This window comes from Natator depressus, chromosome 21 (assembly GCF_965152275.1).
Source record: "Natator depressus isolate rNatDep1 chromosome 21, rNatDep2.hap1, whole genome shotgun sequence".
Taxonomy (NCBI): Eukaryota; Metazoa; Chordata; order Testudines; family Cheloniidae; genus Natator; species Natator depressus.
This window is the reverse complement of record NC_134254.1, coordinates 5954539-5982314: the sequence shown is the minus strand read 5'-3', so window position 1 is coordinate 5982314 and position 27776 is coordinate 5954539. Positions and strand designations below refer to the sequence as shown.

The following is a 27776-nucleotide window of genomic DNA, read 5'->3' as shown; positions in this document are numbered from 1 at the left end:
GTGGGGTGGGGCGGTGGGGCTAGCCAGGAGCGCTGTGCTGACTTGTGGAAGATTGGGAGTTTTCGTTAGATTCAAAATCAGTGTAAGAGAAGACTGACGAAATTTAAGTAGCTGAGGAAAGTTCACAAAGCTTCAGTAGGAATTCTTCCCATCCACGGGGTGAGTAAGCAGCACCGTGCACATTTTTGCAGTTGGGTAATATGAAGCACAGGCAGGTGGAATGACTTGCCCCAAGTGATCAGCAGAAATGGTTGCAGAACCCAAAATTGTTGATTCGCAGTTCAGTGCTCTGTCCATTGGATCACATTGCCTCACAAATGCAGCTGGAAGCATCGGAAAATCCAGCCCATGGTCTTTTCTTCCTTGCACCCATTATAAGATGCTCACAAGATAAGCACGCTCTTGTCCAATCCCCCCTCCCTACGTATGGACTAGTAGAGAATGTCCTTCTCTGGAGTGGAGTCTGAATTACGCTTTAACACGATGTGTTGAGGAGCTATCGAATCCGCTGCTATCTAGTCCACTCGCAGGCTGCGTGTGAACCACGTCTCAAACGTGGGCAGCAATAAGTCAGCTCAGCAGGCCACCGACTGCAGGCATCAGTCCTCAATGTGCAGCTGTAATTCAGTTCCTAGTCCAGCCAACTGGGAAGGAATTGAAGTGTGTGGCAGTCATTCTGCATGAGGCAGATGGCTGTCTAGAAGAGGAAAGTCTCTGGGAGTGTTGGGAATGCTGTGTGCACGTCTCTGGATTATGCTTCGTGCCACAAGAAGCCTGCAGTGATGTTGCTGTCAGCGTAATCACTCGACAGGAACGGACAGGAGAGCAAATGCTTGGGAGACATTGCTGCGGGGGGGGGCCACAGGGAGGGTAGGAATACAGTGCTGCTATTTCTGCTGTCTGCAGCGCAATCCTCATAGTGGCATTTTATTGTTCTTGTAAGATCTCCCATGCTGCTTGTGCGTAGGGCCTGCTGCTTTCATATGTGCAGTACGGGGCAGCGGTTACTTGCATTGCAGACCAGCAGTAGCCAGTGGTGTAGTCCTGTGGATGCCTTTTTCCCATGTGATAGGGCGGAAGTGATTAACCACCAGATTCTGGTCTCAGGGATTTTAATGGAACCATGATTTCTCCTTAAAATTGCTGGTGAATGCCAATGAGCTGTTCCTTTTCATTTGTCAGGTAGAGGCAGATATTTCAGGGCAGAGTAATTTTGATTTAAAAAAAAAAAAAGGTGCAAATGAATATGCAAACAATGCATGACCTTCAGGCTCCTGGCAAGGTGCCACAGGTGCTCAGCTTTGCAGTTCTGTACATTTCCAAGAGACGTCTGTGTCCTGTTAAGAGCCACCTCCCAGTTCCTGTTTTCTGTCCGGTTACTCACATTATGGACCTATATAGGTGCAGCCTGTTCTTGATCTTGATCTATACGACCTTGAACTCCACCACGGCTCCATTTAAAAAGACATATGTCAGCATGGGCCAGATTTCCAAAAGATCTTGGTTCCTATTTAGGCACCAAGAATAAATGGCCAGATGTTTCAAGATTGCCGAGTGTGTGGGGTGCATTTCAGTTGCTTTGTCAGACTTACAAAATCGCTCGGAGGTATGACACTCCGAGCCACTGTGTGCTGAGCCCTTGAGAAAATCTCGCCCTAGTTTAGCTGCCTAAATGGGAATTGAGCTGGTGTGGGTGCTGAGCACTTGAATATCTGGACCTACAAGGAGAGTTGTGTGGTACTTATAGAGGATCTAAGCAAAGAACCTCCCTCTTCGTCCCCAACCTTCCTTCCTTCCATCTAGGAGTATAGTCCCTTTTCATCAGCTGCAGTTGCAGGAGGTGCCAGCAGCATTGGGTTCCTCTAGAAGGTCATCGTTCCAGTGGGAACAGTTGTAGAAAGATCAGCTCCACTTCTCACTGCAAGAGTGGGCTAGCTCCTCTCCCAGTGAGGGGAGAAGCTGTGGCTAAGACTGGGAGCCAGGTTCCCCTCCTGCCCCCTTCCCAAACTCCATAGACCCACCCAAGGAGTTGGTAGCGTCTCTTCCCACCCTCCCAACTGCAGCATTCCAAGGTGTGCCGCACGGTAGAAACTAATCACAGTGGAGTGACGCTTCACTGCAAGCACGAGGAAGCTTGACTGCAAAGAGTGAAAGTCACTGAATTGCACTGAAGCGAGTCAGAGCTTTCTGATCCGTTGGATGCCAACTCCATTGACTTCACCAGGAAATCTATTGACTTCACCGGCCCACTCGAAAGCTCTGCTGTATGTAGTGATAGTCCAGTGTCCTGGCCCAGCACTGGCAGCTTTCGAAAGCTCTGCCTGTGGCTGTGTTTTTCCCCTATTGACGGACATACCTGGAAGGAGGCAAGAAGGCCAGCCGGACACTCACAGCAGGGAGAGGCTGGGAAAGGAGCATAAGTCTCCTCTTCTAAGTGGGTTCTTTGTAATGTAAAACTATTTATTTTTAAGACAAGTTTATGCAGGGCTATATACACCCCAGCGGGTTGTTTCGATATAAAGCGTGACTGAAAAGACCCCAAGCAATTGATTGATTGTATTGCTATATACTTAATGATGTTTATAGCCCTGTAGGTATTCACACTCCTACTGTGTGGGTTTTATTTTTTTAATGGATTCCATTTGAAATAAGAGTAAAAAGTCTGAGTATTGCCTTAGGCTCTTCTGGGCATGCCCTCCCTGTTTCTAAACCAGTGGTTCTCAAACCTTTGTATTGGTGACCCCTTTCATACAGCAAGCCACTGAGTGTGACATCCCCCACCCCCAATAAACGAAAACCACATTTTTTTATATTTAACACTATTATAAATGCTGGAGGTGAAATGGGCTTTGGGGGTGAAGGCTGACAGCTCACAACCCCCCCACGTAATAACCTCATAATCCCCTGAGGGGGTCACGACCCCCAGTTTGAGAACCCCTGTTCTAAACTGACTTCCTGTCCAGAATCTATTGCTCCGCCCCCTGCTGAGTGCCCTTGGCATGCCTAAAACCAACAAAACCAAGGGCATCATCTTGCAAGATAGTATTGTAGGACTGGAAGGGACCTCGAGAGGCCATCTAGTCCGGTCCCCTGCAGGCCACTGGGCTCTAAAGGTGCTCAGCACCTCACCAAGTTGGGTCCTAGTGTATTTTCATGTATTGTCAGCCAATGTGCTGAAGCTTCTTGGTTCTCAGGACAAATATTTCACCAGAGCCCCATTTAGGGTAGTCTACAAAGGAAGAGTGCTCTTGTGGTTAAGGTGACGGACTTGGAATTGCAAGCTCTGGGTTCAGTTCCCGGCTCTACAATGGATTCAGTGTGATCTTTGGGCAGGTTGTTCTATCTGACTGTACCTCAACTCTCCGTCTGTATTTCCACAGCTCACAGGGCTTTGACTATACATTTAATTAAGGTTTGGGGGGCATTCAAATACTATGGGAATAGGGCCACATGTTGAGAAGTCTCTGATATCTGCTCCTAGAGAACAGTACAAGGTTCTTCTAACAGGTTTTTGGAGGTTAACCATCAGCATGGAATCTGAGTGCCTAAATCAGAACAACATGCAGAGTAAACTGCAGTGAATCCACTGTGGAAAAGGTTGATTCAGCGCCTCCAAGATTTCTTGGTTCCAAAAAGCTGGTGAATTTCATACCTGGATATCGCAAATCTTTCCAAACATGTCTCCCTCCAGGGGCTATTTCCTAGCTCTGCTGGCCTTGAGCTCAAGCACAGGGAAGAATTTTATTTGTTAATGGACACACAGGCTGCTAACATTTGCATGTTTTCTCCGCTTCCATCCAGTTTAGATTAGACACACCTGTCTGGGGACAAACAGGATTGGATGGAGCATGAACTCCTCCTGCAATGGGCTGATTAAAAAATGCTTAATCTTGCTGGTGGTCTCATGGAGAGGAGGGGGCGCAAACTGCCACTGGGGGGAAAGGGTTTGGCTGTGTGGATCGTGAGTTGGAGTTTATTATGTTTTCAATATTTTGTTGGGGAAGGTGGAATCCCGTCAGGTTTTTGTGGGATAAATTATGGGATAAATTATGGGATAAACATCCTCTTTGATTAGGGTCCAAATAGTAACTTAAAGTAGGGTTTGGTGTGGGGAACTGAGGGGTGTTTGGTGTTGAACCAAACCATTTTGTGTTGTGCTGGAAGTCAGCTGGGTGCAGCTAGTCATGGACACAATCATGTACTGAACTCTCATCAGGAGGGAAACTGGTTCCTTCTGAAACTACTGGGGCCATGGAGGGTGGCACTGAACCCCAGCAAGACCCCCTACATCTACTTAATCGGTGTTATCATCCCATGCAACTTCTCTCTAACGCAGCCACTGTATGGGCAGGAAAGTCAAGAAGCTGGGCATTTTTCTCTCGTGGATTAGTGATCTAAATCACAGCATGCTAAATGGAAACAGCATAAACCAGACTAGACACCACAGTGAGTAAAGCAATAATTGTATGCTGGGACACCCCCTTCCTTTGTATCTCAAAGCTCTCTCTTCTACAGGTAAGAACTTGCTTCTCTACTATTGTTGGAAACCCTGAGCTTGTCTCAGAAGTACAAGGGCTGCTTTGCAGCAAGGTGGAAGAGACTACTGCCTGGTTTAACCAAATTGGTAAGAGACCTTAACTGAGGAATTTTTTATGGTGTGTCTTTTTGTTGATTCAAGAGAGTCCCTAGTGGATGTCATCTGATCAGTTTGCGTTCCCTGCATGGTTCTGTCACGCTTTTTCTGTTACAATAAAGCCTCTGGCCTGGAACCAAAGCAGGCCTATCTCCCTACCAGCCTGTGGAAAGAGCTATGTGCTCTTAGTGAGCTAGGCTCTGACTTGGGCTATGCACTCGCATAAGGGAGTAGGAACCTTCCCCGTACCTCTCCAGGAGCCACCTGGATTTTGGTCCAGCAGTGTAGGAGCAAGTGGGACTATTTGTTTGGCTACTGCTCCTCCCATGAGCAGGTGGCTGGAGAATGGGTGGAGCGTTGGCTCCACTCCTCCTACTCACTGGCCATTGTCGCCCAGCCAGTTCCAGGGTGGGTAGGAGTCTATTGCTGCTGCCCGTCAGCAAACAATGAGAACCTTCCAGGAGCAAGGAGGAGCCTGGCAGGAAAGGAGTGCTAGGGAGGGACGGGGCCAGTGCACCCAGGTTGGAAAAACTTCCTAGGCTGGGGCATGGGGGGGAGAATTCCCCCAGGACAAATGGCCTGTAGCACAGCTGTGTTGTCCTATGGGGCCCATCCCGCAAACTCTAGTGCAGTGGGTATTCAAGGGCAGGGCTGGAATAGGGCAGTCCCAATGTATCTAGCACTGCAGGGCCACTGCAGTGCTGTCGCCACCACCGATAGGGCTATTTTGACCCCTGGAGCATCTGATTCCTGGAATCTGTCTTCCTTTCTTCAAGGTTATGGTCTCTCCCACAGTGCTGCTCAGCGCTATGGGTACAGTGATAGCCTAGCCCCACGGTCACCCCCACACACTCCATCCCCAAAAGGAATTCGGATGGAGAATGTACTGTAGGAAACAGCCTTGCACTGATCGCCGGAGAATGTACTAGGTGCCCTGGCAAGTCATTTCCGTCTCTGCCTCCCAAGATTCTGCTTAGCACCCTGTATTTCTGTGCCACGGGACACCAGCCACCTAACAATCACACTTAGGTTTGCAAATGTTGCCCTTACTATGATTACAAGTCGCCCCTAAAGGTGACTCTTGACTACTGTCTCTTTGCTAATGTCAAAACAACGAGGAGTCCTTGTGGCACCTTATAGACCAACAAATTTATTTGGCCATAAGCTTTTGTGGGCTAAAACCCACTTCATCAGATGTCGTTTCTTTCCCGCAGTTTGGTTTTGTGCATTTGACAGCACGGGCAATGACGGAGAGCAATTGTCTTTTGCCTTCCTTGCATCTTTTTGTTGTCGTTGACACCAGGGTAAAGTGGGTGATAAAAACTGTGCCCCCTACCCACATTGCTGACACATGTGGAGATCCTGCACGTGCACAGTACCTAGTGCAACAGGGCTGGGATCTCCCTTGAAGCTTCATGGTGCTAGGAGAATACCAATAATGATTGTTCTAGGCAGTGCGGGTAGCCGCGCCTGTAGTTATGGCTGTATATAACATAGGGCCTGATCGTGCCCCATTGAAGTCCGTGGGAGTGGGACCGAAACCATTTGTAAAAGGTCTAGGCTTCCAAGCGAGCAAGTGGTGCCCTGCAAATCCTCCCTTGTCATCTGTCGAAGAGCCCCTGTGATGGACTTGGCTTTCCAAGGCACAGAGGCGCGGCACTGGGACCAGGGAGACTCCATCTCCGCAGCAGGGAGCCTGGGCTTTTAAGGAAATCAGGCTCCTTGCTGCTAAAGTCCTCTTCAATAAATCAACAGGCTGATTGAATTGAACATCCCTTTCATTTTTATGAATCTTCAATTAGTCTCCATTGATTTCCAGGGGCTCAGGTGGCTCCTGGCACACACCTTCTTTTTTTTTTAGCATATTGGATACACAAATAAAAATGATTTTTGTTTCTCCGTTAGAGCTGTTGCTGTCCGATGACATTGACTCAGATGCTGTAATCTCTTAAAACCTTTTAATCAGATCATTTATCGCAGCTTGGGCATCAGGGGGGTTGGAACCCTTCCTCCCCTCTCCAAAAGCACATTTGATTTTGTTTCAGTGAAAAATAAATGAATTGGTAAATGACAAGTGAAAGGCCAGGTGGGGGAACGTTCCTAGCTGGGAAGCTAAGAGGTGACTAAGTAGTGGAGGCTCCAGACCCATTTAGAAAGAGCTTCTGTAGCAAGGTGGCTGGGAAAGGTGTGATTCCCTCAGAACCGTGGGGAGATGCAGACCTTTCAGCAGGTTCTCCTCTGTTTTTATGAGCCTGATTCTGGCACCTTTCCTCCCACTGGCGTGGCACCTTACCATGTGAGCAGCCCTGGTGAAATCAATGGGCCGGGACTACTGTCAGAATAAAGCACTACTCAATGCATGGGAGGGTATTGGAACCTGGCCCCAGGCCTCTCTGCTGAGGATACCTCATTAAAGCCAGCTCTTTCTCCTCTAGTTACAAATGTAAATGAACTGGGGCGTTTTCCCATTCTGTGAGATTCCCTCCTTCGACTTACAGCGGAGGTTACACTGACTGGAGATCTGCCGTGTTTGGGGCCCACAGCCTTGGAGGTGAGCTGGGAGGTGTGGGCAAGGGCACATATACCTAGCACTGAGATTCACTTGCCATTTGCGTGGGATGGTTTAGTGGCTGGAGCACAGGCCTGAGATCCAGGCTCTTTAGGGTTCTAATTCCAGCTCTGCCAGTGAAAGCCAGTGTGCGACCTGGGGCAAATCACCTCCCCGCTCTGTGCTTTGGTTTGCCCCTCTCTAAAAGGAGAAATGCTGACGCTCGGGGGTGTCGGGAGACTTAGTTCATGTGAGTAAAGCACGTTCAGGGTGGAAAGCGCGGATGAGGGCTGAATGGGGTCACGGAGTTGGCTGTTCCAAAGGAGGTGAATGCTCCTGGGGGCTAGTAGTCGCGAGGGTCTAGCTTTGCTGTCTTACAGTCTGGTGCTGGCGGCCGATGGGGCAGGACCTTGGGGTGATTGCTGAGAGGCCCCTTCTGGGTGCTCCGAGTGTACGATGTGAGACCGAGTAAGATATTTGGCCTGTTGCGGGGCAGGCACTCACGGTAATGGATTTTTTGCAGGTTGCAGTGTCTCTCTTCGTTCCTATGTGTACAATTCCTCCATAAGGTTTTCCCACCGAAGAGCACGTGCAAAGCATCGCATTGGATGTCAGATTTCATCTGCCTCCTTGGTCTGGATGTCTGGTCTCCGCAGGTGTCCCCACCAAGGGCCAGGACGGGGCAGGTCTGTGGTAGATGTAGCTGGAGCAGGTGCCACCACGGACCGAGCCCTCACCACGTGCCCTGCGGTGTGCAGGACAGAGAGAGATATGTGGCCCTGGCCCTGGAGCACTTGCGATGTTAAAGGACGGCAGAGTGCAGCCTAGACTGAATTGAACAGACCAGACCAGGAGGGGTGGTGGGCGCAGCACCCAGCAGTCTCCTCGCCCCTCTGTGGGAGGTGGATCGGCACTGCGGGCCCTGGAGAAGATGGGCCTTTAGAGCACGGGTGGGGATTGCAGGCCTGACACTTGCCTCTTCGGGCCCAGAGCTGGAGAAGGCCGCAGGCAAACGCCCACCTTCCTTCCTCCCGCTTTATTTTTGAACCTCTACCGCCACCTTGTGGAGTGTCACTAATTCAGCTTCGGGGAAACGATTGACAAACCCTCTCCCCCCTGCCGCCCATTGTACTGTACCACCGCTGCCAGTGTGTGAAAGGGGGACCCTTGAGGTCCGTCTGAGAGAGTTTCACTTTGCTTAGGATACGCTTTATCACTGTGTTTGGAATTTGACTCCCTGTGTCTATTCCTGCTCCAAGGGGCAAGTTGCTCCATAGCATGATCTCAATGGTCTCAAGTTGCAGTGGGGGAGGTTTAGGTTGGATATTAGGAAAAACTATTTCACTAGGAGGGTGGTGAAGCACTGGAATGCGTTACCTAGGGAGGTGGTGGAATCACCTTCCTTTGAGGTTTTTAAGGCCTGGCTTGACAAAGCCCTGGCTGGGAGGATTTAGTTGGGGATTGGTCCTGCTTTGAGCAGGGGGTTGGACTAGATGACCTCCTGAGGTCTCTTCCAACCCTGATCTTCTGTGATTCCTTTCTCCCAGGGTTGGGCATATGTTAAGGGCTGTTATAAAGAGGACAGTGATCAATTGTTCTCTATGTCCACTGAAGGGAGGACAAGCAGTAATTCATGCTTAGTTTGCGGCAAGGCTGATTTAAGTTGGTTATTAGGAAAAACTTTCTAACTCTATAGAGATAGTTAAGCTCTGGAACAGGCTTTCAAGGAAGGTTGTGGCCATTCCATCGTGGGAGGATTTTAACAGGTGAGACAAACACCTGTCAGGGATGGTCTAGCTTTACTTGGTCCTGTCTCAGTGCAGGGGGCTGCACTTGGTGACTTCTCAAGGCCCCTTCCAGCCCTACAGTTCTATAATTCCATGGTTTTTTCCTCATTGCTTTTTGATGACAGGTTTACAATTGTTTCTGATGAGTAGAAGGAACTGAGCATCTGGTTCAGATTTGATGCAGCATTTTGGTGGGGGTGGGGGTGGTAAACTTTGCACTGTGTGGAAAAACCACAAGAAAAGCTTTAAAGGTGAAAGAGCAGAGAGTGAGCGCAAAGATAAGGGAAACTTGGATCTAGTCCCTAACTTTCCCAGAGCTTTGGGGGAAACTGGATCCATCCTGTGAAACATCAGCGTTGGATCCAAACATGGTGGGTGTGGTGGTGGTGTTGTACTCAGAAGTTCTGAAGAGGGTCAGAGGCTCCCTGTGCTCAGCACTGCACAGTGTTAGATGAGGTCTGTGCTCTGAGGATCTTACAATCGAATCGTAACTTCCAAAAAGTTTGAGGGATTTTTAAACCTGAAGTTGTAGTTTGGGGCCACCTCTGATTGAAGGGGGCATTTGTTCCTCTGCTGGGTCTGGCTAGGCAGAGCTGTGTTCTCAAAAGAATAGGGAATTGTAGCAGGACCTGCAAATAGGCTGTTTTTTTGCTGTTACAAAATATATTTTATTTGCTTCCTTCCTCTCGGTCTCATCACCACCCTTAGTTCACATCCACAGAGCCATATGTGAAAGCCGAGGTAGTGTGGATAGTCAGAGGACACTAAAGGCGCTTGGTTTTAAGTGCTCTGACTTTAAATGCGAGGGTTTTGGTTGCTCTTCTGAGCTATGGGCTCGGGTCACATGATCACCACTGGAATTTCCAAGCCCGGGTGTCTGTCATTGGAACAGACAGGCCCCTGTTCATTGAACATGTCTGATGTTCAGGATCAGCTCAGGTAGTCCGTTCATTGGAGTTTTTGGAAGCCAGATACAGGAAGCCATTGTGCATGAATTGGGCTCCTTGACAAGTGTGTGGTGGTTATAGGGAGCCCGCAAGGCAGTAAAAGGAAAGGAAAGCTGATCCAGTGGTTAAAGCACAAGACTGGACGTCTCATCTGGCATTTACATATTGGTAGTGGCAGATTTACAACGGCATGAATACACAAAGGGTTTCCTCTGGTGCTTTGTAAAGCTGTCTGTGTGGCTTGGAAATATACTTTTGTTTTTCAAGTGCCTGCATTAGCAACTAAACAGGTGCTCTGTCCCTGGAAGTTGAATGCAGGCGCAGCTTCTGCAAAGCTGAAGTGGGTGTTCTAAATAGTCATGTGAATGTGAGCATGAAACACTGTATTCTGGCTTTGTTAATATCACTATGCCCTTGGGCAGGGCTGCATGAGAAAATTGCTGTGGGAATTTCCCTTCAGACTCTTTACTGGTAGAAGCCTCTTCCTTATGTTAACGGCAGCTCACTTATACACTCTGTGCAAAGTCACGAGAACAGAAACAAACTGCAAACTTTTTTTTCATGTTTCAGAGTAACAGCCGTGTTAGTCTCTATTCGCAAAAAGAAAAGGAGGACTTGTGGCACCTTAGAGACTAACCAATTTATTTGAGCATGAGCTTTCGTGAGCTACAGCTCACTTCATCGGATGCATCATGCATTTGAGCTCATGCTCAAATAAATTGGTTAGTCTCTAAGGTGCCACAAGTACTCCTTTCCTTTTTTTTTTTCCCATGGGTAGCAGTCCAGATACCCCAGGTACACAGACCAAGATCTTTGTCTGCTTTGAATGAATAGCATGGAGCAGCCCATCCAGCGTGTACTGTGCATATTTGGTTTCAGAAGTGGAGTGAATTTAAAACTGGCTTCCAAAATCAGTTTGGGGGCTTTAGTTGAACTTGGTAGGACCTGCAGATCTGTATTAAGTGATGTCACGGGGTGAGGTAAAATAAAAATGTGATTTGCAGTGGGGCAAATACAATGCCCCCCTGATGTTTGTAGCAACTGACAGGATTAGTGTTCTTCAGGGTGCAATTTTGACTTAAAGCATAATTTTGAGACATGAATTTCTATTGAGGGTCCTATAGTGACAGTACATCACACAGTCTTTATTGAGTTGTTTTATTCCAGCATCATCCAGAGAGAGCCCCCTTATGCAAGGTGCAGTACTTAGATGTCGTGAGAGAGCATCTGTGCCTCAGAGAGGTTACAAATGAAATAGAGAAGACATACACAGGAAATATGACTCCCAGTTTACAGATAGGAACCTGAGGCACAGAGAGACGAAAGTGGTTCGCCTAAAGTCACAAAGAGAATTTGTCAGTGTGAGAGCCAGGAACTGAACCCAGATCTGCTGAGTCCCTGTCCACAGGGTTAATCCTCCTGTGTGTGTTTGTATGGAATACAGACCTCAACATTTTTGTTGCTCTTTTAAAAAAAAAAAAAAAAAAGCAAGGATTATCCTTAGGGTTGGGGAGGGGCTGTTCCCCCCATTTTCATAGCTTCTGATGCGATAATGATTACAGAGTTGTTAAGGTGAGGGAGCAGAATTTGTACCGGGCTGGTTTGACTTTTCATGACAATTTTGTGTGTGCGTGTGTGTCTGAGAGAGAGAGAATACTGCACTGGAGATGAACTTCAGTTCAATGGCTTGACAGACAGGTCATGATTTGGTCCCTTTTGCTTTTACTGTAAGTCCATCAAAGCAGGAAACAATGATTTGCATTGATGTGCGTCAGCTCAGTGAAAAGGGGTACTATGTCGATGCTCGCAATGTGTTCAAATGACAAGGGAGAAACTGGACAGTGTCCCTTTAAGAGAAAAAGAAAGCAGGAAGTCTGAGCAGAAAGAAAGTCTCAGCCTGGACTGCGATCCATCCCTGCCTGTGTGGGGTCCCTGTGGCTGCTTTCAAGTGAAAGCTTCTCCCACACCATGGCTTCCAACCTGGGCACTTAAGGGTTTTCACTGCATACGTTGCTTCTGAGCCAGCTGCTGTCTTCAGGTGAGTGGGAATTTCCTTTCACGTTTGTACAGTCTGTCTTGCAGATGTAAAGAGCGAGGTAAATGCTACGGAATATTCCTCTCTTGGCATCTACGCTGGCTTTGTTACACTGCATTATGCTTAGGGTGGTGTATGGAAACCCCTGATGTGCAACCAGGATTACAGATAGTGCCGGGGTGCGTGCGTGCATTTTTGTAGCATGGTGTTCTGTTGTAACAATAGTGAAATGCATTGTTATCCCCACTTGCATGTGATACAGTGTGAGACCAGGACAGTGAGAGAGAGATGGATCATGTGCTGGTGACAGCTGCGAAACGAAGTCTTGGGGCGGGGGGTGGGGGGATGAGAAACAGAGGGAGATTAGCGGTGATATCCCCAAGATCAATACATATTCTATGCTGGACTAGAGCAGAACTGGCTTTCTTGTTCAGGATGTAAATTCTTTGCTGTTAAATCATCTGGCATGATCTGATAGACCATGTTAATCTCGGCAAGAACATCAGCGGGCTCACTGGCTCTTTTTAGCCACTTATACCTTGAGAACATTTCTGTATTAATATGAGGATTCGCCAAGACTCTTCCTCATTTTCTTTTCTGGATGCTGATCTAAGGGATCCTGTAGAACTAGACCAGAGGATGCACCAGACATATGTGCCCGCTCCCATGAGTGAGGGACCGGCTTTGTGTCCTTTTCGGTGAGCCACGTTTTAAAGAAGTTGATTTAGTTTGAAGAAGATCCCTAGCTCCGATCTTAGGTTTTGTGATCTATTTTTGCCTGGAATTTTAGAGCACATGCCAGGAGAGCGCAGGCCAGAGGGTGCTGCACTGCAGGTGTCCTCCATGCGGCTCGGCAAGCTCACTTTACTATGGACTTGTAACGTTTTGGCTACTCAGGCTCTGGACATCTCCTAAAAACAGAGCTGAAAGGGGTGATTTCCAGTTTGGAGAAGAAGGCCGTGCACATGGATTGGCTAATAACTGGCTACGTCTATTCCAAGGAGAGCAGGGATGCATCAAGCACTTGGCGAATTATGTGCGTACATCTTTGCCACTGAATGGGGTGAAGGGCAGCTGCCAGGAAGACAACAGCACTGCATGATGGATGCGGTATTTGGGGGTGGGAGGAAGCAAGTTTGGCTCACCACAGCAGGACAGACACCTCTGCAGTGGAACATGGCAGCCATTTGTCACCAATCAATTCTGCACAACCGCTTTCACCTGTGGGGAGAGTGAGCTGATGAGTGGGGTTGGATGGGTATCCCGCTGAAGTCCTGAGGGCTGCTTGTAAGAAGCATCATGTGCCCATCCGCTTCCCATTCTCCAGGGGGTGGTCAGTTTGGAAGTCAGGTGAGTTGTCCAGCCCCGAATACGCCTCAGTTGGCATCATCATGTGAGGGGACAGTGTCGAAGTGTGTGCTTGTGCACCCTTTCCTAGAACAACTAGAGGTGGGCACAGGAGACAGAACTGCAGGCATACGAAATTCAGGCGTGTTTGGACATGGAATTTTGGTTCAGTTCTTTGTCATGACGGGTTCAGGTGTGTAATTTGGATCTGGATCCCAATTCGGATGCTGAGCTGTCGCCCAGTGTCCCCTCTGCCCATGTGCAATCTCACCCGCCACTCTAGCCTGGGACGTCCCACTGTGGAGTTTGACACAAGCCCATTTCTAATAACCACATGAGCTTGAAGGTTCACTGTAATGAAATGCTGCTGCTGGTACGTGAGATTTGAACGCTGAGCAGAGACAGCGCTACGTCTGGGAATTTTTTTGCTTTCTGGGCAGGAAACTGAGTGCTTCCTCTTTAACCCGTGGCTGTGAAGCTGGTGTTGCAATCCTATAGGCTTCTGTTCTTGCAGCTGGGAGGTGCCTCTTACCTTGCAGCCCTCAATGCTTAGTATTTTCCTTGCATCAGTCAGTATTTCGTTACCAGCCTGAGTAGCTTCTGGCTGGGTTTCCCTGCCCAAGGTTCCCAGCTCCGTCCTTACCCAACTTCTCCCATCCTTTCTGAGCTCTGCTTTCATGCTGTTTGCAGAGGGCGGTTGGTGGCTGCTTTTTAAGGGAGACAGAAGGACTCCACTTTATCAAGAAACAGCAGAAGAGTTGGTGGGGGGCAAGGACACAGATAGGAGAATGGGTGGGGTGAGGTGGGTCAGTAACCCCTGAATAATGATCTGCTGCTAGAGATGGATTGTTCCTCGTTATGCTGATTGGTATTGTCTGTGCACCACTGACCTCTGCTGGACAGAATCCAAATTCGGCTGTGTGTCAACTCTCATCTCTTCTGCTGACCTCTGATGGAGATTCTCCGACAGCTGCAGTGGCAGCAGGCTGGGCTTTAGCCCATAGGGCTCAGACTTCGCTGCTGTGAGGTTCTGTGTTGGTTCAGTGAGACCCGTGCAGTGGTAGGTATGGCTGGCTGTGTTACAATTAGCTTCTTACGGAAACAGATGGGAACTGAACCCTCCAAGCTGTGGGGAGGTTCACCTCCTTGTCCGGGCTGTGTGTGTCTTGGTCCCACCTCTCATTTCAGGGAGCAGGAGAAGTGGAACGAGTGTTAGAACAGCAGGGAGGCATGTGAAAGCGCACTGGGACTGGGCTGCCGGGGTTGGCTGTGTGTGTAAACGGCTCTTTTCCTCACAGACTTGTCTTCTCTTCTCAGCCTCGCAGCTCAGAGGTGAGCGGCCTCATGCTGAAAATGCAGAGCACGCCTAACTACCTCTGGAACACGGAGGATGTGCTGGGCCAAGGGGCTACAGCCAGTGTGTACAAAGCCCGCAGTAAGGTGAGTGAGGGGCACAGGACGGGACACCCTGCGGGTGGGAAGCCTGAGCTGATTCGGTTGTTTACGGGCAGTACATAGACCCATGTAGGCTCCAACTCGATTCCCTTCCAGTCCGTCCAACCTGGCGGCTCACCCCCCCCCCCCAGTGACGTAAGGCCAAACCCTCTCTCAACAACCCGCCCTTCTCTGATCTTCCAGCTCCCGAGACCTCCCAATCTGTGACATGCTTCCAAACCCTCCCACAAATTCCCAGGTGACAAGCACCCCAACCCAATTCCCCATAGCTGCCCCTCCAGCCGGAGCTACCAAGCCTTCCCATATGTGCTCACACAACCTGCCACTCTCAGCTGCCAAACCCTTGGCATGCCCTTCTCATCTCAACTATGCGTAAAGGAGTCCTGGGTGGGTGGTTTCTATCGCCGTCACTCCGTGTCCTGTTGGTGCCCTGCAGCCATCGCCTCACGCTGCACAGCCCAGCGAGCAAAGCCAGGGTTGATCTTGTGTCCGTACAGTTGATCATCATTTTACATTCCCTGCACTGCTCTCTTCCTCAAGCGAAGTCAGCAGGTTGCAAAATCATCCAAGGCAGTTGCTTGTTATAACCTGATCCAGGCCAGTTTTCATTCGGATGCTGACTTAGGCCATGGTTTTCAAGAGGTAATTTAGACCAAGGACATGGTTGGGTTTTTCAAAATGCCTTGGCTTATCTGTACTCCCATTCTATCCCCATGGTAAAACTCCCTGTAGCCTTGGGGGAAGGGAGAGCTAGGCGAATGCAGAACGTTTCTGAAAATGCCACCCATAATCATTGGAATGTGTCGTGCATGAGTTCCAGGATATTAACCTACTGGGATTGGGCCACGTGCTGGTCAGCGTCTCTGCGCTTTGAAGTTTATTCAGAGGGTTTTCTCACTGCTCAGTTCAGAGAAGGGCTTTGGAAGGAGATTCGGTTTAAAGGATGGTTTATAATGTAACCCACTAACTCTCGTGGAGGAAAGACTTGGGGTGATGGTTTCAGGTCTCGCTGGAGTTGTTTTACAGAACTGAATAAACATATCCCGCTCAGCACCTTTCACCTGGGCTTTGGGGGCACAGAACGAAGTGCAGTAAGCATCGCTGTCCTAGCTTTGCAGTGGGGAGAATGGGTGAACCCCACAAAGAAACAAACACATTGCCAGGATCGTTTGCTTTCCAAACTGCAATGTACTAACCATGCCTGAGCTATTCGGTCAGGACAGGAACTGCATGAGGGTGCCAGGCTGGGTATGAAATGGGGAACAGAAGGAGGGAGAGAGTCAAACAACCAGCTACTGTACTGCAGCCTGTTGAGTGTTAAACCCAGGTGTACTCTTGATCTTGTGGGGAGATTTTAAGATGACACAAAGGGGAATTTGATTTTCAATGAGCGCTGGGCATCTCACTTCCCTTTGCACCTTTGAAATCCTCCCCCTTAATCCTTAAACTGAGCTTCCTTCTGGCTTCGTTTTGATCGTCCCCTCTAGAACAGAACCGTACCCACGCTACAGAGCATGTGTTGTCCACTAACCTGTTTTCCTGGCGGGCTAGCATTCCAGCTGGGGGCTGCTCTCTGAATTTGTCCTGTTCCTTTTCTCCTCCTTGCCCAGAGATCAGGAGAGCTGGTTGCTGTGAAGGTCTTTAATAATGCCAGCTACCTGAGACCACAGGAGGTGCAGATGAGAGAGTTTGAGGTGCTGAGGAAATTAAACCATAAGAACATTGTCAAGCTGTTTGCAGTTGAAGAGACTGTAAGTCTGTCACTAGCTCTGCAATGGGAAAGGTGTGGGTTGATGGTAATGCAGTGGGACTTGGCTTTTAGCAGCTGTGACTAGGCACCGGTTGCTAGGATGGGCTGCTGCTGCCGAATAACCACAGCTTCTTCCTGTGGCTTTTCTCTACTCACCCTCGACCCTCCCTATTGTTTCAGCTCAAAGCACTTTACAACCATTCACTCGTGACCTCTCCCAGCGTCCCTGTGGTGGTGTTCCCCACTGACGGATGGCGCACTGAAGTGACTTGGCCAAGGCCCCAGGCCAGCTGAGTGATGCAGCCAGGAATAGAACCCAGGTGCCCTGCCGGCACGTCCGGTGCTTTAACCACTAGTCTACCCAGATTCCCACGCCCTGGGCGATGGAGCCAAGTGTCCTGGATCACACACTCAAGCGGTCCATTGGCCAATTCCTTTGAGTTCTGGGTGTTGTGTTAATCACAGACTTTGTTTTGGGCGGCAGAGCTCATTTTCCCACCCAACGTACTCTTGCCTGTGGAGTCAGTTGTCTCTGACTAGAATTGCCACGTAGGCCGCTCAGGCAAGGAGGGGATGCCACCCTCCCGTGGACGGGACAAAGGGTGGAACACAACAGCCTGCCCCGGGACTCTGTGCATAACGCAGCATCACAGGGTCACTGTTGCTCAGGATGCTGCTCAAGGGATCAGTCTCTCCTTCTGCCTCCCAGACTCAGGGAAACAGCAAGCAGAAGGTGCTGGTGATGGAGTACTGCTCATGTGGGAGCTTGCTGAGCGTATTAGAAGATCCAGAGAACTCCTTTGGCTTGTCTGAGTCAGAGTTCCTCATCGTGTTGCATTGTGTTGGTAAGTCTCAGAGCTACTAGCTTGGGTGTCTGTGGCGGGAAAGGGGGATAAACAGGTGCTCGATGCACCTAGTGTGGATGTGGGATTTGCATTCTGCTGTATATAAGAACAGCCATACTGGGTCAGATCAAAGGTCCATCTAGCTCAGTATCCTGTCTTCCGGCAGTGGCCAGTGCCAGCTGCCCCAGAGGGAATGAACAGAACAGTGTTAATCATCCAGTGATCCATCCCCTGTTGCCCATGTGCAGCTTCTGGCAAACAGAGGCTAGGGACACCATCCCTGCCCATCCTGGCTAATAGCCACTGATGGACCTATCCTCCATGAACTGATCTAGTTCTTTTTTGAACCCTGGCCTTCACAACATCCCCTGGCAAGGAGTTCACAGGTTGACTGTGTGTTGTGTGAAGAAATACTTCCTTTCCCTTGTTTTAAACCTGCTGCCTCTTCATTTCATTTGGCAGCCCCTAGTTCTTGTGTTATGAGCAAGCAGACAATAACACTTCCTTATTTACTTTCTCCACACCAGTCATGATTTTATAGACCTCTATCATCTCCCCCCTTAGTCGTCTCTTTTTCCGAGCTGAAAAGTCCCAGTCTTATTAATCTCTCCTCACACCCAGCTCCTCATTAAATCTGCTCTTCTGTAAAGATGTGGATGGGGGCAAAAACTAACTTACTGCATGCCTGGAGGTGCATTTTACAAAGCAGTGTGAATGGTGGAGAGTGAAGGCCTTTGTCTGCCGAATACACAGGGCCAGAAGTACATTTCCCCTACCCACTTGTCCTCTGCTGAGGCCAGCTGTGACTGTTAGTCAGCTCCCTTAAGAACTGAGACTGCCAAATTCAGGCCACCAAATGGTAAGCGCTGTCAGTCACTACTGACCCAGGCTGGATTTGAACCAGTGACTTGGCAGGTGAAAGACTCCATACCCTGGAACGGAGCCCCTGTACTGTCCACTTTCCCACCCTGAGAGGCCATTTGATGAGTGGGCATCTCCAAGAACTTCTGGCGGCAAAGACTCTAGGTGCTGCAAAGCTCTCGGTCCCTGTAGCGAGTCCACCCTGAGCATGTCAGGAATGTCTCGCTACGCTTCTCCACTGGGGTGCGTGGATTCTGAGCTTGCCCTTGGCATCCTGGGGCAGCTGAGAGACTGAACTGTGCAAATGAGCAGGCAGGTAGGTTGTGCCCACGCTATCACACGTCGGAGATGGTTCGGTTTGCCTCTGCTCCCTTCCCCTCTTCAGAATGGGCCTCATGCTCGTGATTTTCTTCTGTTTATCCCAAGTTCATGTTTGCTTCCCCAGGTCTGAAAGCTGAACCCAGGGCCGCCTGCCTCCCTCAATTCTAGTCCACACTGCTGCTTGTTAGCCAAGCCAGCTCAGAGAAGCTGCGGCCATTCTAAGCAGTGTCTCACTTCCCCTTTGTGCTCATAGTGGCCGGCATGAACCACCTTCGTGAGAACAGTATTGTCCATAGGGACATCAAACCAGGAAACATCATGCGGCTGGTGGGGGAAGACGGGCAGAGCATCTATAAGCTCACGGATTTTGGGGCCGCTCGAGAGCTGGACGATGACGAGAAATTTGTGTCCGTCTACGGGACAGAGGAATATCTTGTGAGTAAAGCAAAATGCCAGTTTCTTAACGAGCAAGAGTTCGGGAAGGAAGGGTTACTTTTCTCAGCATACGTGGAACGGTAGGAGCTTGGGCTGTTGCTATGCTTAGTGTATAATAACAATACTTAGCTCTGCTATAGCACTCTGCGTAGGTAGATCTCAAAGTGTTGTACACAGGGGCTCACTATCGTTATCCCCATTTTACCAATGGGGAAACTGAGTCACGGGGGGGTGGGGGATGTGACTTGTCCAGGATCATCCAGCAGGTCAGTGACAGAGCTTGGGATGAGATCCTAGGTCTCTAGTCTCAGTCCGTTGCTCTGGCCACTTAGAATGGTGGACGTCCTCTCTGTCTCCAAGCGTTTCCATTCATCGAGACTCATTTGCTTGAACTTCACTTTCTATGGCCAAGGTTTTTGAAAGTGACTGGAGATTTGGAGTGCCTCAATTTTGGGGAGCCCAGCTTACAGGGACCTGATTTTCAGTGCCTACATTTTCGGAAAAGCAAGCCCTCTGAAGTGTTTCATTTTGGGCACCCAAAAATGGAAGAACCCTAAATCACTAGTCACTGGGGAAATCTTGGCTTCCATGACCGACCTGCTATAAGTAAAGCAGATTCATTCACAATGCGTTTCTTCCTCTTCATCCTATTAGCACCCGGACATGTACGAGCGAGCGGTTCTGAGAAAACCCCAGCAAAAGGCTTACGGGGTGACTGTAGATCTGTGGAGCATTGGGGTAACCTTTTACCATGCTGCTACGGGCAGTCTCCCATTTATCCCCTTCGGCGGACCTCGCAGGAATAAAGAAATCATGTAGGTAGTGCCACCGACAGGAGTCCGGGGTTTACATGGGCTTTGTGTTGTCTTTTTTGGCTGAGTTTGGGAATTGAATTGTGTCCTAAAGTGAGAAGCTGTAGGGAAGAGTGGATGAGGTAGGCTACACGGAGAGCGAGCAATTCACCCCAATCCTGACCTGCAATACCTCTTGCTATGCCGTGCTGTGCCCCACTCCAGATCTGCCAGTGCCTTCTACTCCTTGTGTTGCATCCTTTTCTCGAGTCCTGCCTCTGTCCCAATATGAAGCTCTTAGTCTCAGATGTCTGCTGAAGACCCATTTCAGCCACAGACTCCTCATTGTGCTGTTTTTTATTAATGTGGAATTCAACGGGTTTGTTTGTGTTTATGCACCTTAGCTTACTGATGATTTAATCACCCAGATTCTCACGTATACCTTAGATCTGCTGGAAGTGTAGCCTGTGGCTGGCTTCATCTGCAGTTCCCAGCATGCCCTGCTCCATGCTGCTGGTAGGAAAGGCCTCTTGGGACAAGACAGAACACGAACGATATAGTAGGGACTGCACGTTCTGTGGGGCTGCCCCATCTTGGCAAGTCATCAATGCAGCCCCTGCTATTGACCGCCCCTGTGGTTAGCACTACAGTGTCGGGCAGCAAAGCCCACTTGGAGACCAAGCCGGCCATGCTGTCCCCAACTCAAGTACGTGGGGGATTAACTGGGTTCTGCTCAGGGTGCGCATCCAGGCAGGAAGACAGCAGAGCTGCAGCTGGCAATCAGTGCCCCTTTCTATGGTACGTTTGCCCTGATAACGGTGTTTCTGTGGCTTTGTGGTTTAACGGCTGAAAGATGGGGCAGCTTCTGACTTGACTTCCATGCTGTTGCTTGAAGTGTCCGCCCTCCCCCCACGCACGTCTTCTGAAAGCGATGCAGCTTTTCCCCCGAGGGATGATGGAAACAGGTTTTGGATTTTTCTTTTCATACCTTTGTACTTCTAGGTTTGATGGGGGGGCGCGGGGGTTTGGTGGTAGATGGGTCTGGATCGCAGCTTCAAAAAGCAGATGCCTAAATTGCACCCATGAAACAGGCAGGTGCAAACTAGTCGAAGCATGTGTGGGTTACGTGGCTGCACGTGCAGTTGCCCATTGGCTTAGCCAGCACGCACAGTCTCGGCTTGCTTCTTCCCGTTTGCCTGGCTTTCCATGCACGGTTTAGGCACCTCTCGTTGTTGGTACATTTTGGTTCTGTCCATTGAAACTCCTCCCCTATGATACGGGAAGGTGGAGACTGATTTTCTCCCCTCTCTGTGCCTGTCCCCCCTACGCGCTTGCCAAGAAATTTGCAAGCCCAGTGGTTGGAGTGTGCCCAGGGGAGGCCAGTTTGTCCAGTTTCCACCCAGTGGAACTATTTTTCTTTCAACAGGTATAAAATAACGACGGAGAAACCTGCTGGAGCTATCGCAGGCGTCCAGAGGCAGGAGAACGGGCCCATTGAGTGGAGCTACGAGCTGCCCATCACCTGCCAGCTGTCTGTGTGAGTACTGGAGGGGGTGGGGTTGCTTCCAGGGAGCTCTCCCTCCTCCTGCTTTGATCATAGGGCCTCCAACCAGTCAGTGAGTGGCACAGACAGAAGTGCTGCTTTGGGTTGGAAAAGAGCACAGGGACTCGGCTCTGCCCTCAGCATACTCCAGGGATGTAGTTATGCCCTTGCAAACGTTCCTCCCATCGTGCCTGGACCCAGTGAGTCTGGAATGATATTAATTCCTCTATATAAATGATATTTCTCAATGGTTCTTAAGGAGAGGTAAACGCCGTGTTCAATGGGATTTGGGCACTGAAAATCTCGGCTGTAAAAGCCTGGTCGTTCCATCGGCTGGGCTTCTCCGGGCATCCCGTTTTCTCTCTCTCTGATTATAAGCTCTCGGGGGCAGGGACTGTGGTGTTGTGCGTGTCATGCATGCTTACGCTGCCTCGCTGTGCTCCCCCCTCCAGTAGCTGGACTGCAGAGATGGTGGAGTTGGCTACATCCTTTGAGCCAGCAGAGCTGGGGCTTTGAGCAGGCTCTTGCTTTTTGATCAAAAGGTGCGTGACTTCAATCCCAGCTGCCTGCGATCCTCCCCAGTGCCCCGTGTCCCACACAGCGCTGGGCACGTGGCTGATGTTGAAATAAAGAACCTTGAGTGTGGTTAAGGCTTTCAGAGCATTACAAGGCTCTCAACAAGCTGTGATTGCAGCCTCAAAGAAAAAGTGTGGAGCACACTGCTCTCTGTGCCCTTCGTTATAGTCGTCTGTGACTATACCCCTGTGGTCTGTGACGTACTCATTCATATGTGCCTGGGGCCTGATTCTCATTTATGTTAAGGCTGGAGTGGTGTCAAGGGCCTAAGTGCATATAAAATGCCTCAAAACAGTTAGTGTTTGTCCCGTGCTGTACATCTAGAGAAAGAGAATTTGCCCATTTTGTCACGTTCCCTCCCAGTTGAAGTGACTCACATTGTTTTGGTTAATTCCAAAATTTCCCACTATTGACAGTGTCTGTATTAACCCTTTCGCAGCAAAAGATAGTTTTGGTACTTAAAATCAGAATTTAGGGTGTAATCGTGCCATGAGTCCTTATTGAACCTAGCAACCCTAATGACTTATTACAAGGATCAAGCCCAGAACCAGTGTGACCGTATATCCAATAGAAGCATATTATTACCTAAATAAATAATGTGAAGACTTCTCACAGGCATGTTAATCTGTAGCAGCTGCACTACTGTGTGGGGTTTTAATTTAATAATTTCTGCAATGGGTTCTGACTTTTGAGGTGATCCTGCAAGTTCCACTGTCTCTCCTCTTTCTCCAAGAGCTAAATGGTTAATCTTAAAACCCCAACCAGGGAGGATATTTCTTTGTCAATGAGCTCCCCAACTTCTGTCTACCCCCTCTCTTCCCATGTCTCTCAGTTGTGTATTGCAGAATATACACTAATCGGTCCATTTGTGTTAGCACAGGCTCGTAATTAGAGAATGAGGCTCTGGGCCAGAATGCCTGGGTTCAGTTCCTGGCGCTGACTCTCAGTGCTGTATTGGGCACAAAAAATGTGGTTAACTTGGGGTTTTTGTCATTTTCCGTCTCCGGGCCTCTGTTTTCCCATCTGCAAAATGTAAATAATTGTATTCACCGACTACACAAAGGAGTTTGGATTCATTCATGTTTGTCAGTGTCTAGGAGGAAGTGCGTTATGGGAGGGCATTAGAAAAAATACACATCACTGGTGCTCCATTTTGGAACAGTCTTTCTAGTACTTCATAGCCTCTGTCCCAGTGTCCTTTCTCTTAACACGCTTTGAGGTGATAGTAACTTCCACACTTCCCCTCTGCTTCCTCTTCCCAGTGCCTTGCCTATGCATGGCACCAGGCATCGTTCATGAGAGGAGGAAAAATGAGCCAAACTCCTAATTCCAATTCTACTTCTTTGGTAGAGTGAGTGAGTTTCTTTACGTAGGCTAAAGAGGGGATTTCAGTCTCTAGGGCTGTCAGTCCAGCACCTCTCACCAGCACTAAATTCACCTTAAAAGGAAATGCATTCATTTCTTAAACCCTCCACTCCCCCCCCCCCCAAATCTTCCCATCCTATCAAGATGAGGGTTCAAGGATTCGAAAGAGATTTATAGTCAGTCTGTCTCTTCCTGTCTGACAGCCTGTGAACCCGTCTATTTATTGTCTGTTACATCCCCAGGGAAATGAATATGGGGAAAACAAACTCGCTGGGTCCTGAGTTTGATTCATTTGCGAGGGCTAAATTGTAATGGAGCGTCTGGAGAAATGCATGTGACAAGCCCATGGATGCTGGATGAACATTGTATGGGCCTGTGTCAAGGAAAGCTGAACGAATCCTTAATGATGACAAAGCATAGGCATGCGTTCCTGAGAGCTCGTCAGAAGCTATTCGGCCATGCCGTGAAATGGGGAGTGTGTGGCATACAATTTGATGATGTGTCGTCCTTATAATTGCCAGTCCCCTTCCTTTTGTAATTGATTGGAAAGATTACAAAGAGAGTTGGATCAGGATAATATCACGCATGGGTTCTTAACCTGGAGAGCATGCTTTTCATCTGTAGATTTCAAGGCGCTTGACAAAAGAAGGTCTAGTATTCTCTCCACTTTACAGACGCACAGAAAGGCGAAGTGACTTGCCCACGGTCACACAGAGGTCAGTGACAAAGCTAGGAATAGAACCCAGGTCTCCTGAGTCCCAGGCCAGCATCCTATCCATTGGAACACACTGTCTTCTGTTCATATTTGTGTGCATGCGCGAGAGAATAACATCTTCATTTCCTTTCCTTTGCTTCAGGGGGCTGAAGAGCCAGCTCATCCCCATCCTGGCTAACATTCTGGAAGTTGATCAGGAGAAATGCTGGGGCTTTGATCAGTTCTTTGCTGAAACCAGTGATATCCTGCACAGGATAGTGGTCCATGTCTTCTCCTTGCAGCAAGCTACCATGCACCGGGTCTACATCCATGCCTACAACACGTAAGCACAGCTTAGCCCCTGGCAAATCTGGGAGAAGAATCCAGGCTGAAAACCCAGTGGGGAAAGCAGAAGGTTCAGTTTAATGCTGAGCTGCGCTTTCCCAGGGAGATGGATCAGCTGGAAGGGGTTGCTTATTCCTGTCCCCTGTATGCCTGCTCTGTTGCCCTCCACTCCACGGGAGGCTGCATTTCATTGGAGGAGAAGTGATTCTTGAGTGTGTTTTCGCTCATATCGGGCATACTCTGAAACCCATTGATGTCACAGGCAAGTCTCGCCCTGACTTCACTGGAAGTTGGGTCAGACTGCTAACGCTTTCAGGTGGCAGAATGCTATCGCAATGGCAATCCACAATACGTATCAGTGTGAACGAGTCTGATGCGGCAGGCTGCCAGAAAGCTTTGCTGGATCTCAACTGAGCTTCCTTTGGTGAACGATAAACCCAAGAGTAGGATTTTGGAGGGGATGGTGGGGGCAGAATAATAGCCCAACTACAGCCTATTGTGTGAAATCATCTTGGTTGCTGACAGCCTCATGTTTTATTTCCCTTCCATTCCCTTTTTGGTTTTCGTTTCAGTACCACCATATTTTTAGAAGCTGTCTTCACACAGACAAATATAGCCCCTCCCCATCAAGAATATTTTTTTGAAGGTCACCTGTATCAATTGGAACCCACCCTGCAAGCTCACAATTTCTCCAGAACCACAGAAAATAGCCCTCTGACCTTGCTGAGCAGTGAACCGGAGGAACCAGTGGGAGTGAGATTCAGAGATCGTGAGTACAGTCATCTCGTAAAATGGAGCCTTCTGCTTCCCGTCCAGCCATTTGAGCTCTTCTAGTGGGTTTAGTTTCCGCCATCTGTGTATGCACACACATGGTCACGCTTGCAATGTCCTCCTGATACAGGGCTCTTGGTCACTTCATCTGGAGTCTCACTGCAGAACTGTAACTTATTAGGACAAAGCTCAACAGAGAGGAAGGGATGGTTTTGTGGTTAAGGCATTGGACGTGTTTGGGTTGGGTTCAGTTTTCATCTCTGACACAGATTTCCTGTGTGCCCATGGGGAAGTCATTTAACCTCTCTGTGCCTCTATTTCCAGTCTGTAAATGGGAGTAATAATAATACTCCTTTCCCACCCTTTGTCTGTCTTGTCTGTGTAGATTACTCATTAGGGTGGGAACCATCTCCTGCGATTTCTATGTAGAGTGCCTAGCACAGTGGGGCCAGGACCTGGCTGAGACATCTAGGTGCTACTGTCAGTCAATAAAGTCTGAGCTCTGCTCTGTCTTGCTGAACCCAGAGGTGAGGGCGAGTGATCTGGGTGCAGGACTAGGAGCAAGGAATTTCTAGCTTCTCATCCCAGATCGGACACAGATTCCCTCCATGGGCTTGAGTGAAAATTCTCTGCCTCTCATTCTCCATTTGCAAAATGTAAATTGTTTAGCCCTGTCTTAAAGATATGAAGAGGATTAATTAGTTAATATTTGTAATTCACTTGAGAGATCAAAAGTGCTACCTACTAAGTACTTTTGTGTATTGGGATCCACACTGCAGTTCTCTGCTTTATATTCTCTTTATTCCATGTGCAGAACTCCAGAGCAAAATGTGTTGCAGAGACCCACAATGTGAGCTGGAGAGGAGAACATTACCCTTGCCACTAGATTAGACAGAGAAATGCCCATACAGCCTTCAGGGAAGGATGCTTTCTGTGCCGATGTCTGTGTAATAAAACATTGGTTGAGATGAGAGTGGCAGCCAGTTAAATTCCTGCTTGGGTTTTGTGCACAGGAGCTGATGGTACAACTTCCAAGTTGTGGGGTAAAATTTTAAACATTTCCTCCTATGTGACTTAGAAGCCTAAGTCATTTTTGAAAGTAGAACTGAGACTTCTAAGTCACATGGGAGATTTGGAAACTGTCCCCCTCCCTTCCCCTGTATCTGTGTAATACCTGTGGTTCACCTAGGTGGGCACTAGATGTCAGTGCTGATCCACAGAAGTGCAACTCCATGAGACATTCCCTGTTAAGCAAACATGAAGCACAGAGGTCCCTCTGTACAGTGGGCGATATGGGAAGTAGACCCTCAAAGAGCTGTGAACGATGTCTCTTTGTTTTCAGCATCACTTGAGTTTCCAAAGTTTGTCCCAAAGGTTGATGTCCTAGCTGACTGCAGCATGGCAAAGGTACGTTGGGGATTTCAGCTCAAGATTGAAATAGGCTTTGGAAATCGTGCTCAGGTGAAGGAGCGGTCAGTGGCAGTGCCCTTTTGCCTTCTAGGGTGTCCTGAGCGCCGTTCACCAGACACTGAAGATCTCTCGGTCACTTCTGAAATGTCAAGAATTTATTCTGAGAGGTCTTCACTGGGTCATGTAAGTACATGACGGCCAGTGTGCCCTGTTGGTGCTGTGTAAAGAACAGTGGGAACTGTTTGATTTCTTTTCTCACTGTGTAGCTGATAGAAATATCTTGTGTTTGAGAACCAGATCGCTTGCTCAGACAGTCCCCCAATAGTATTCTACAGCGGTGCTCCAAATCTTGCAGTGTCACTGTGTATGCTGCAGTGGTTTGGATCAATACGATTAAGTGTGTGCGTGCGTGCACATGTGCGTGCATATGTAACGTTAGATGTAAAAAATAAAACGGGGGATATTCTCTCTGCTTCTCAACTGCAGAAGGGTGTGCATGAATTAGAGACACCTGAGGGCTTCATTCAGAGCATGTGTTCCAGATGGAATCCTTGTCCCCATTGTGGCTGTGCACTAGTCATGTTCTGACACCGATGGGTCGGTGCAGTTCAGGCCATGGTGGTCAATATAGCAGTGTTCATGCACTTAGTACAGTGTCTTGCCTGTTTAGACCGTAAGCTCTTCGGAGTAAGAACTCTCTCGTATTCTAGGGCCTCCGATATCAGGTGATCAGAATAAATGACAGAGCTGTGTATATTCTACCGTTCATGGTTACAAGCACCCAAAGGAAACCCTGAAGCACGAGGCTGGGGCTTGAGGGGCGGGGGCCAGGGGAGGGAGAGGCAGATGTGGTTGGAAGGAAGTTCAAGTGCACTGCACCCCTCGCTCTGCGTAGAGGGTGAGGGGTGTTGCATGATTCCAGACAAACCCGTCTCTTTGCAGTGAGAGCCTGAAAGCCAAGTGCTCCCGTGTTCTGGAGAGAAGGGAAGCGGCCGTTTCAATGCTGAGCTGCTTGCAGCATACGGAGCTGAAAGCCTTCGCGTTGTAAGTGTCGCTTGTTGCTGTCACTTCTGCAGCGAGGGGTAATGCAGGCGCCAGTGCAGGATGCTCTGCAGCTGTGCACATGTGGTCATGGCACTGAGCTGCGTCTGTCCCGCACGTGGGCTGAACACACTCGCCTCTGCTCTTCACAGGCACAGGCCCTTGTCACTCGAGCTTGAAGAGAAGTTATTGTAGCTCTCAGAACGTTAGGGATTGAGAGGGAAAGTTTCCAAAACTCCTGCGTGACTCGGGAGTGCAAGTCTAGCTGCAAGCCAC

At 49.0% G+C, this 27776-nt stretch overlaps 1 protein-coding gene across 1 annotated transcript in view; it reads left to right on the top strand.

Moving 5' to 3' along the window:
* Window positions 1–13111: 13111 nt before the first annotated feature.
* The window catches only part of IKBKE (inhibitor of nuclear factor kappa B kinase subunit epsilon), a 78539-nt gene continuing 63874 nt past the window's right edge, over window positions 13112–27776 (top strand). Inside the window, exons 1-12 of the mRNA XM_074936312.1 lie at window positions 13112–13300; window positions 14615–14737; window positions 16363–16503; window positions 17212–17347; window positions 18783–18964; window positions 19619–19779; window positions 21182–21292; window positions 24097–24276; window positions 24851–25047; window positions 26392–26456; window positions 26551–26642; window positions 27402–27503. Coding sequence (XP_074792413.1) covers window positions 13250–13300; window positions 14615–14737; window positions 16363–16503; window positions 17212–17347; window positions 18783–18964; window positions 19619–19779; window positions 21182–21292; window positions 24097–24276; window positions 24851–25047; window positions 26392–26456; window positions 26551–26642; window positions 27402–27503 — 1541 coding nt within the window. The 5' untranslated portion in view covers window positions 13112–13249. The remainder of the gene's footprint in view (window positions 13301–14614; window positions 14738–16362; window positions 16504–17211; window positions 17348–18782; window positions 18965–19618; window positions 19780–21181; window positions 21293–24096; window positions 24277–24850; window positions 25048–26391; window positions 26457–26550; window positions 26643–27401; window positions 27504–27776) is intronic.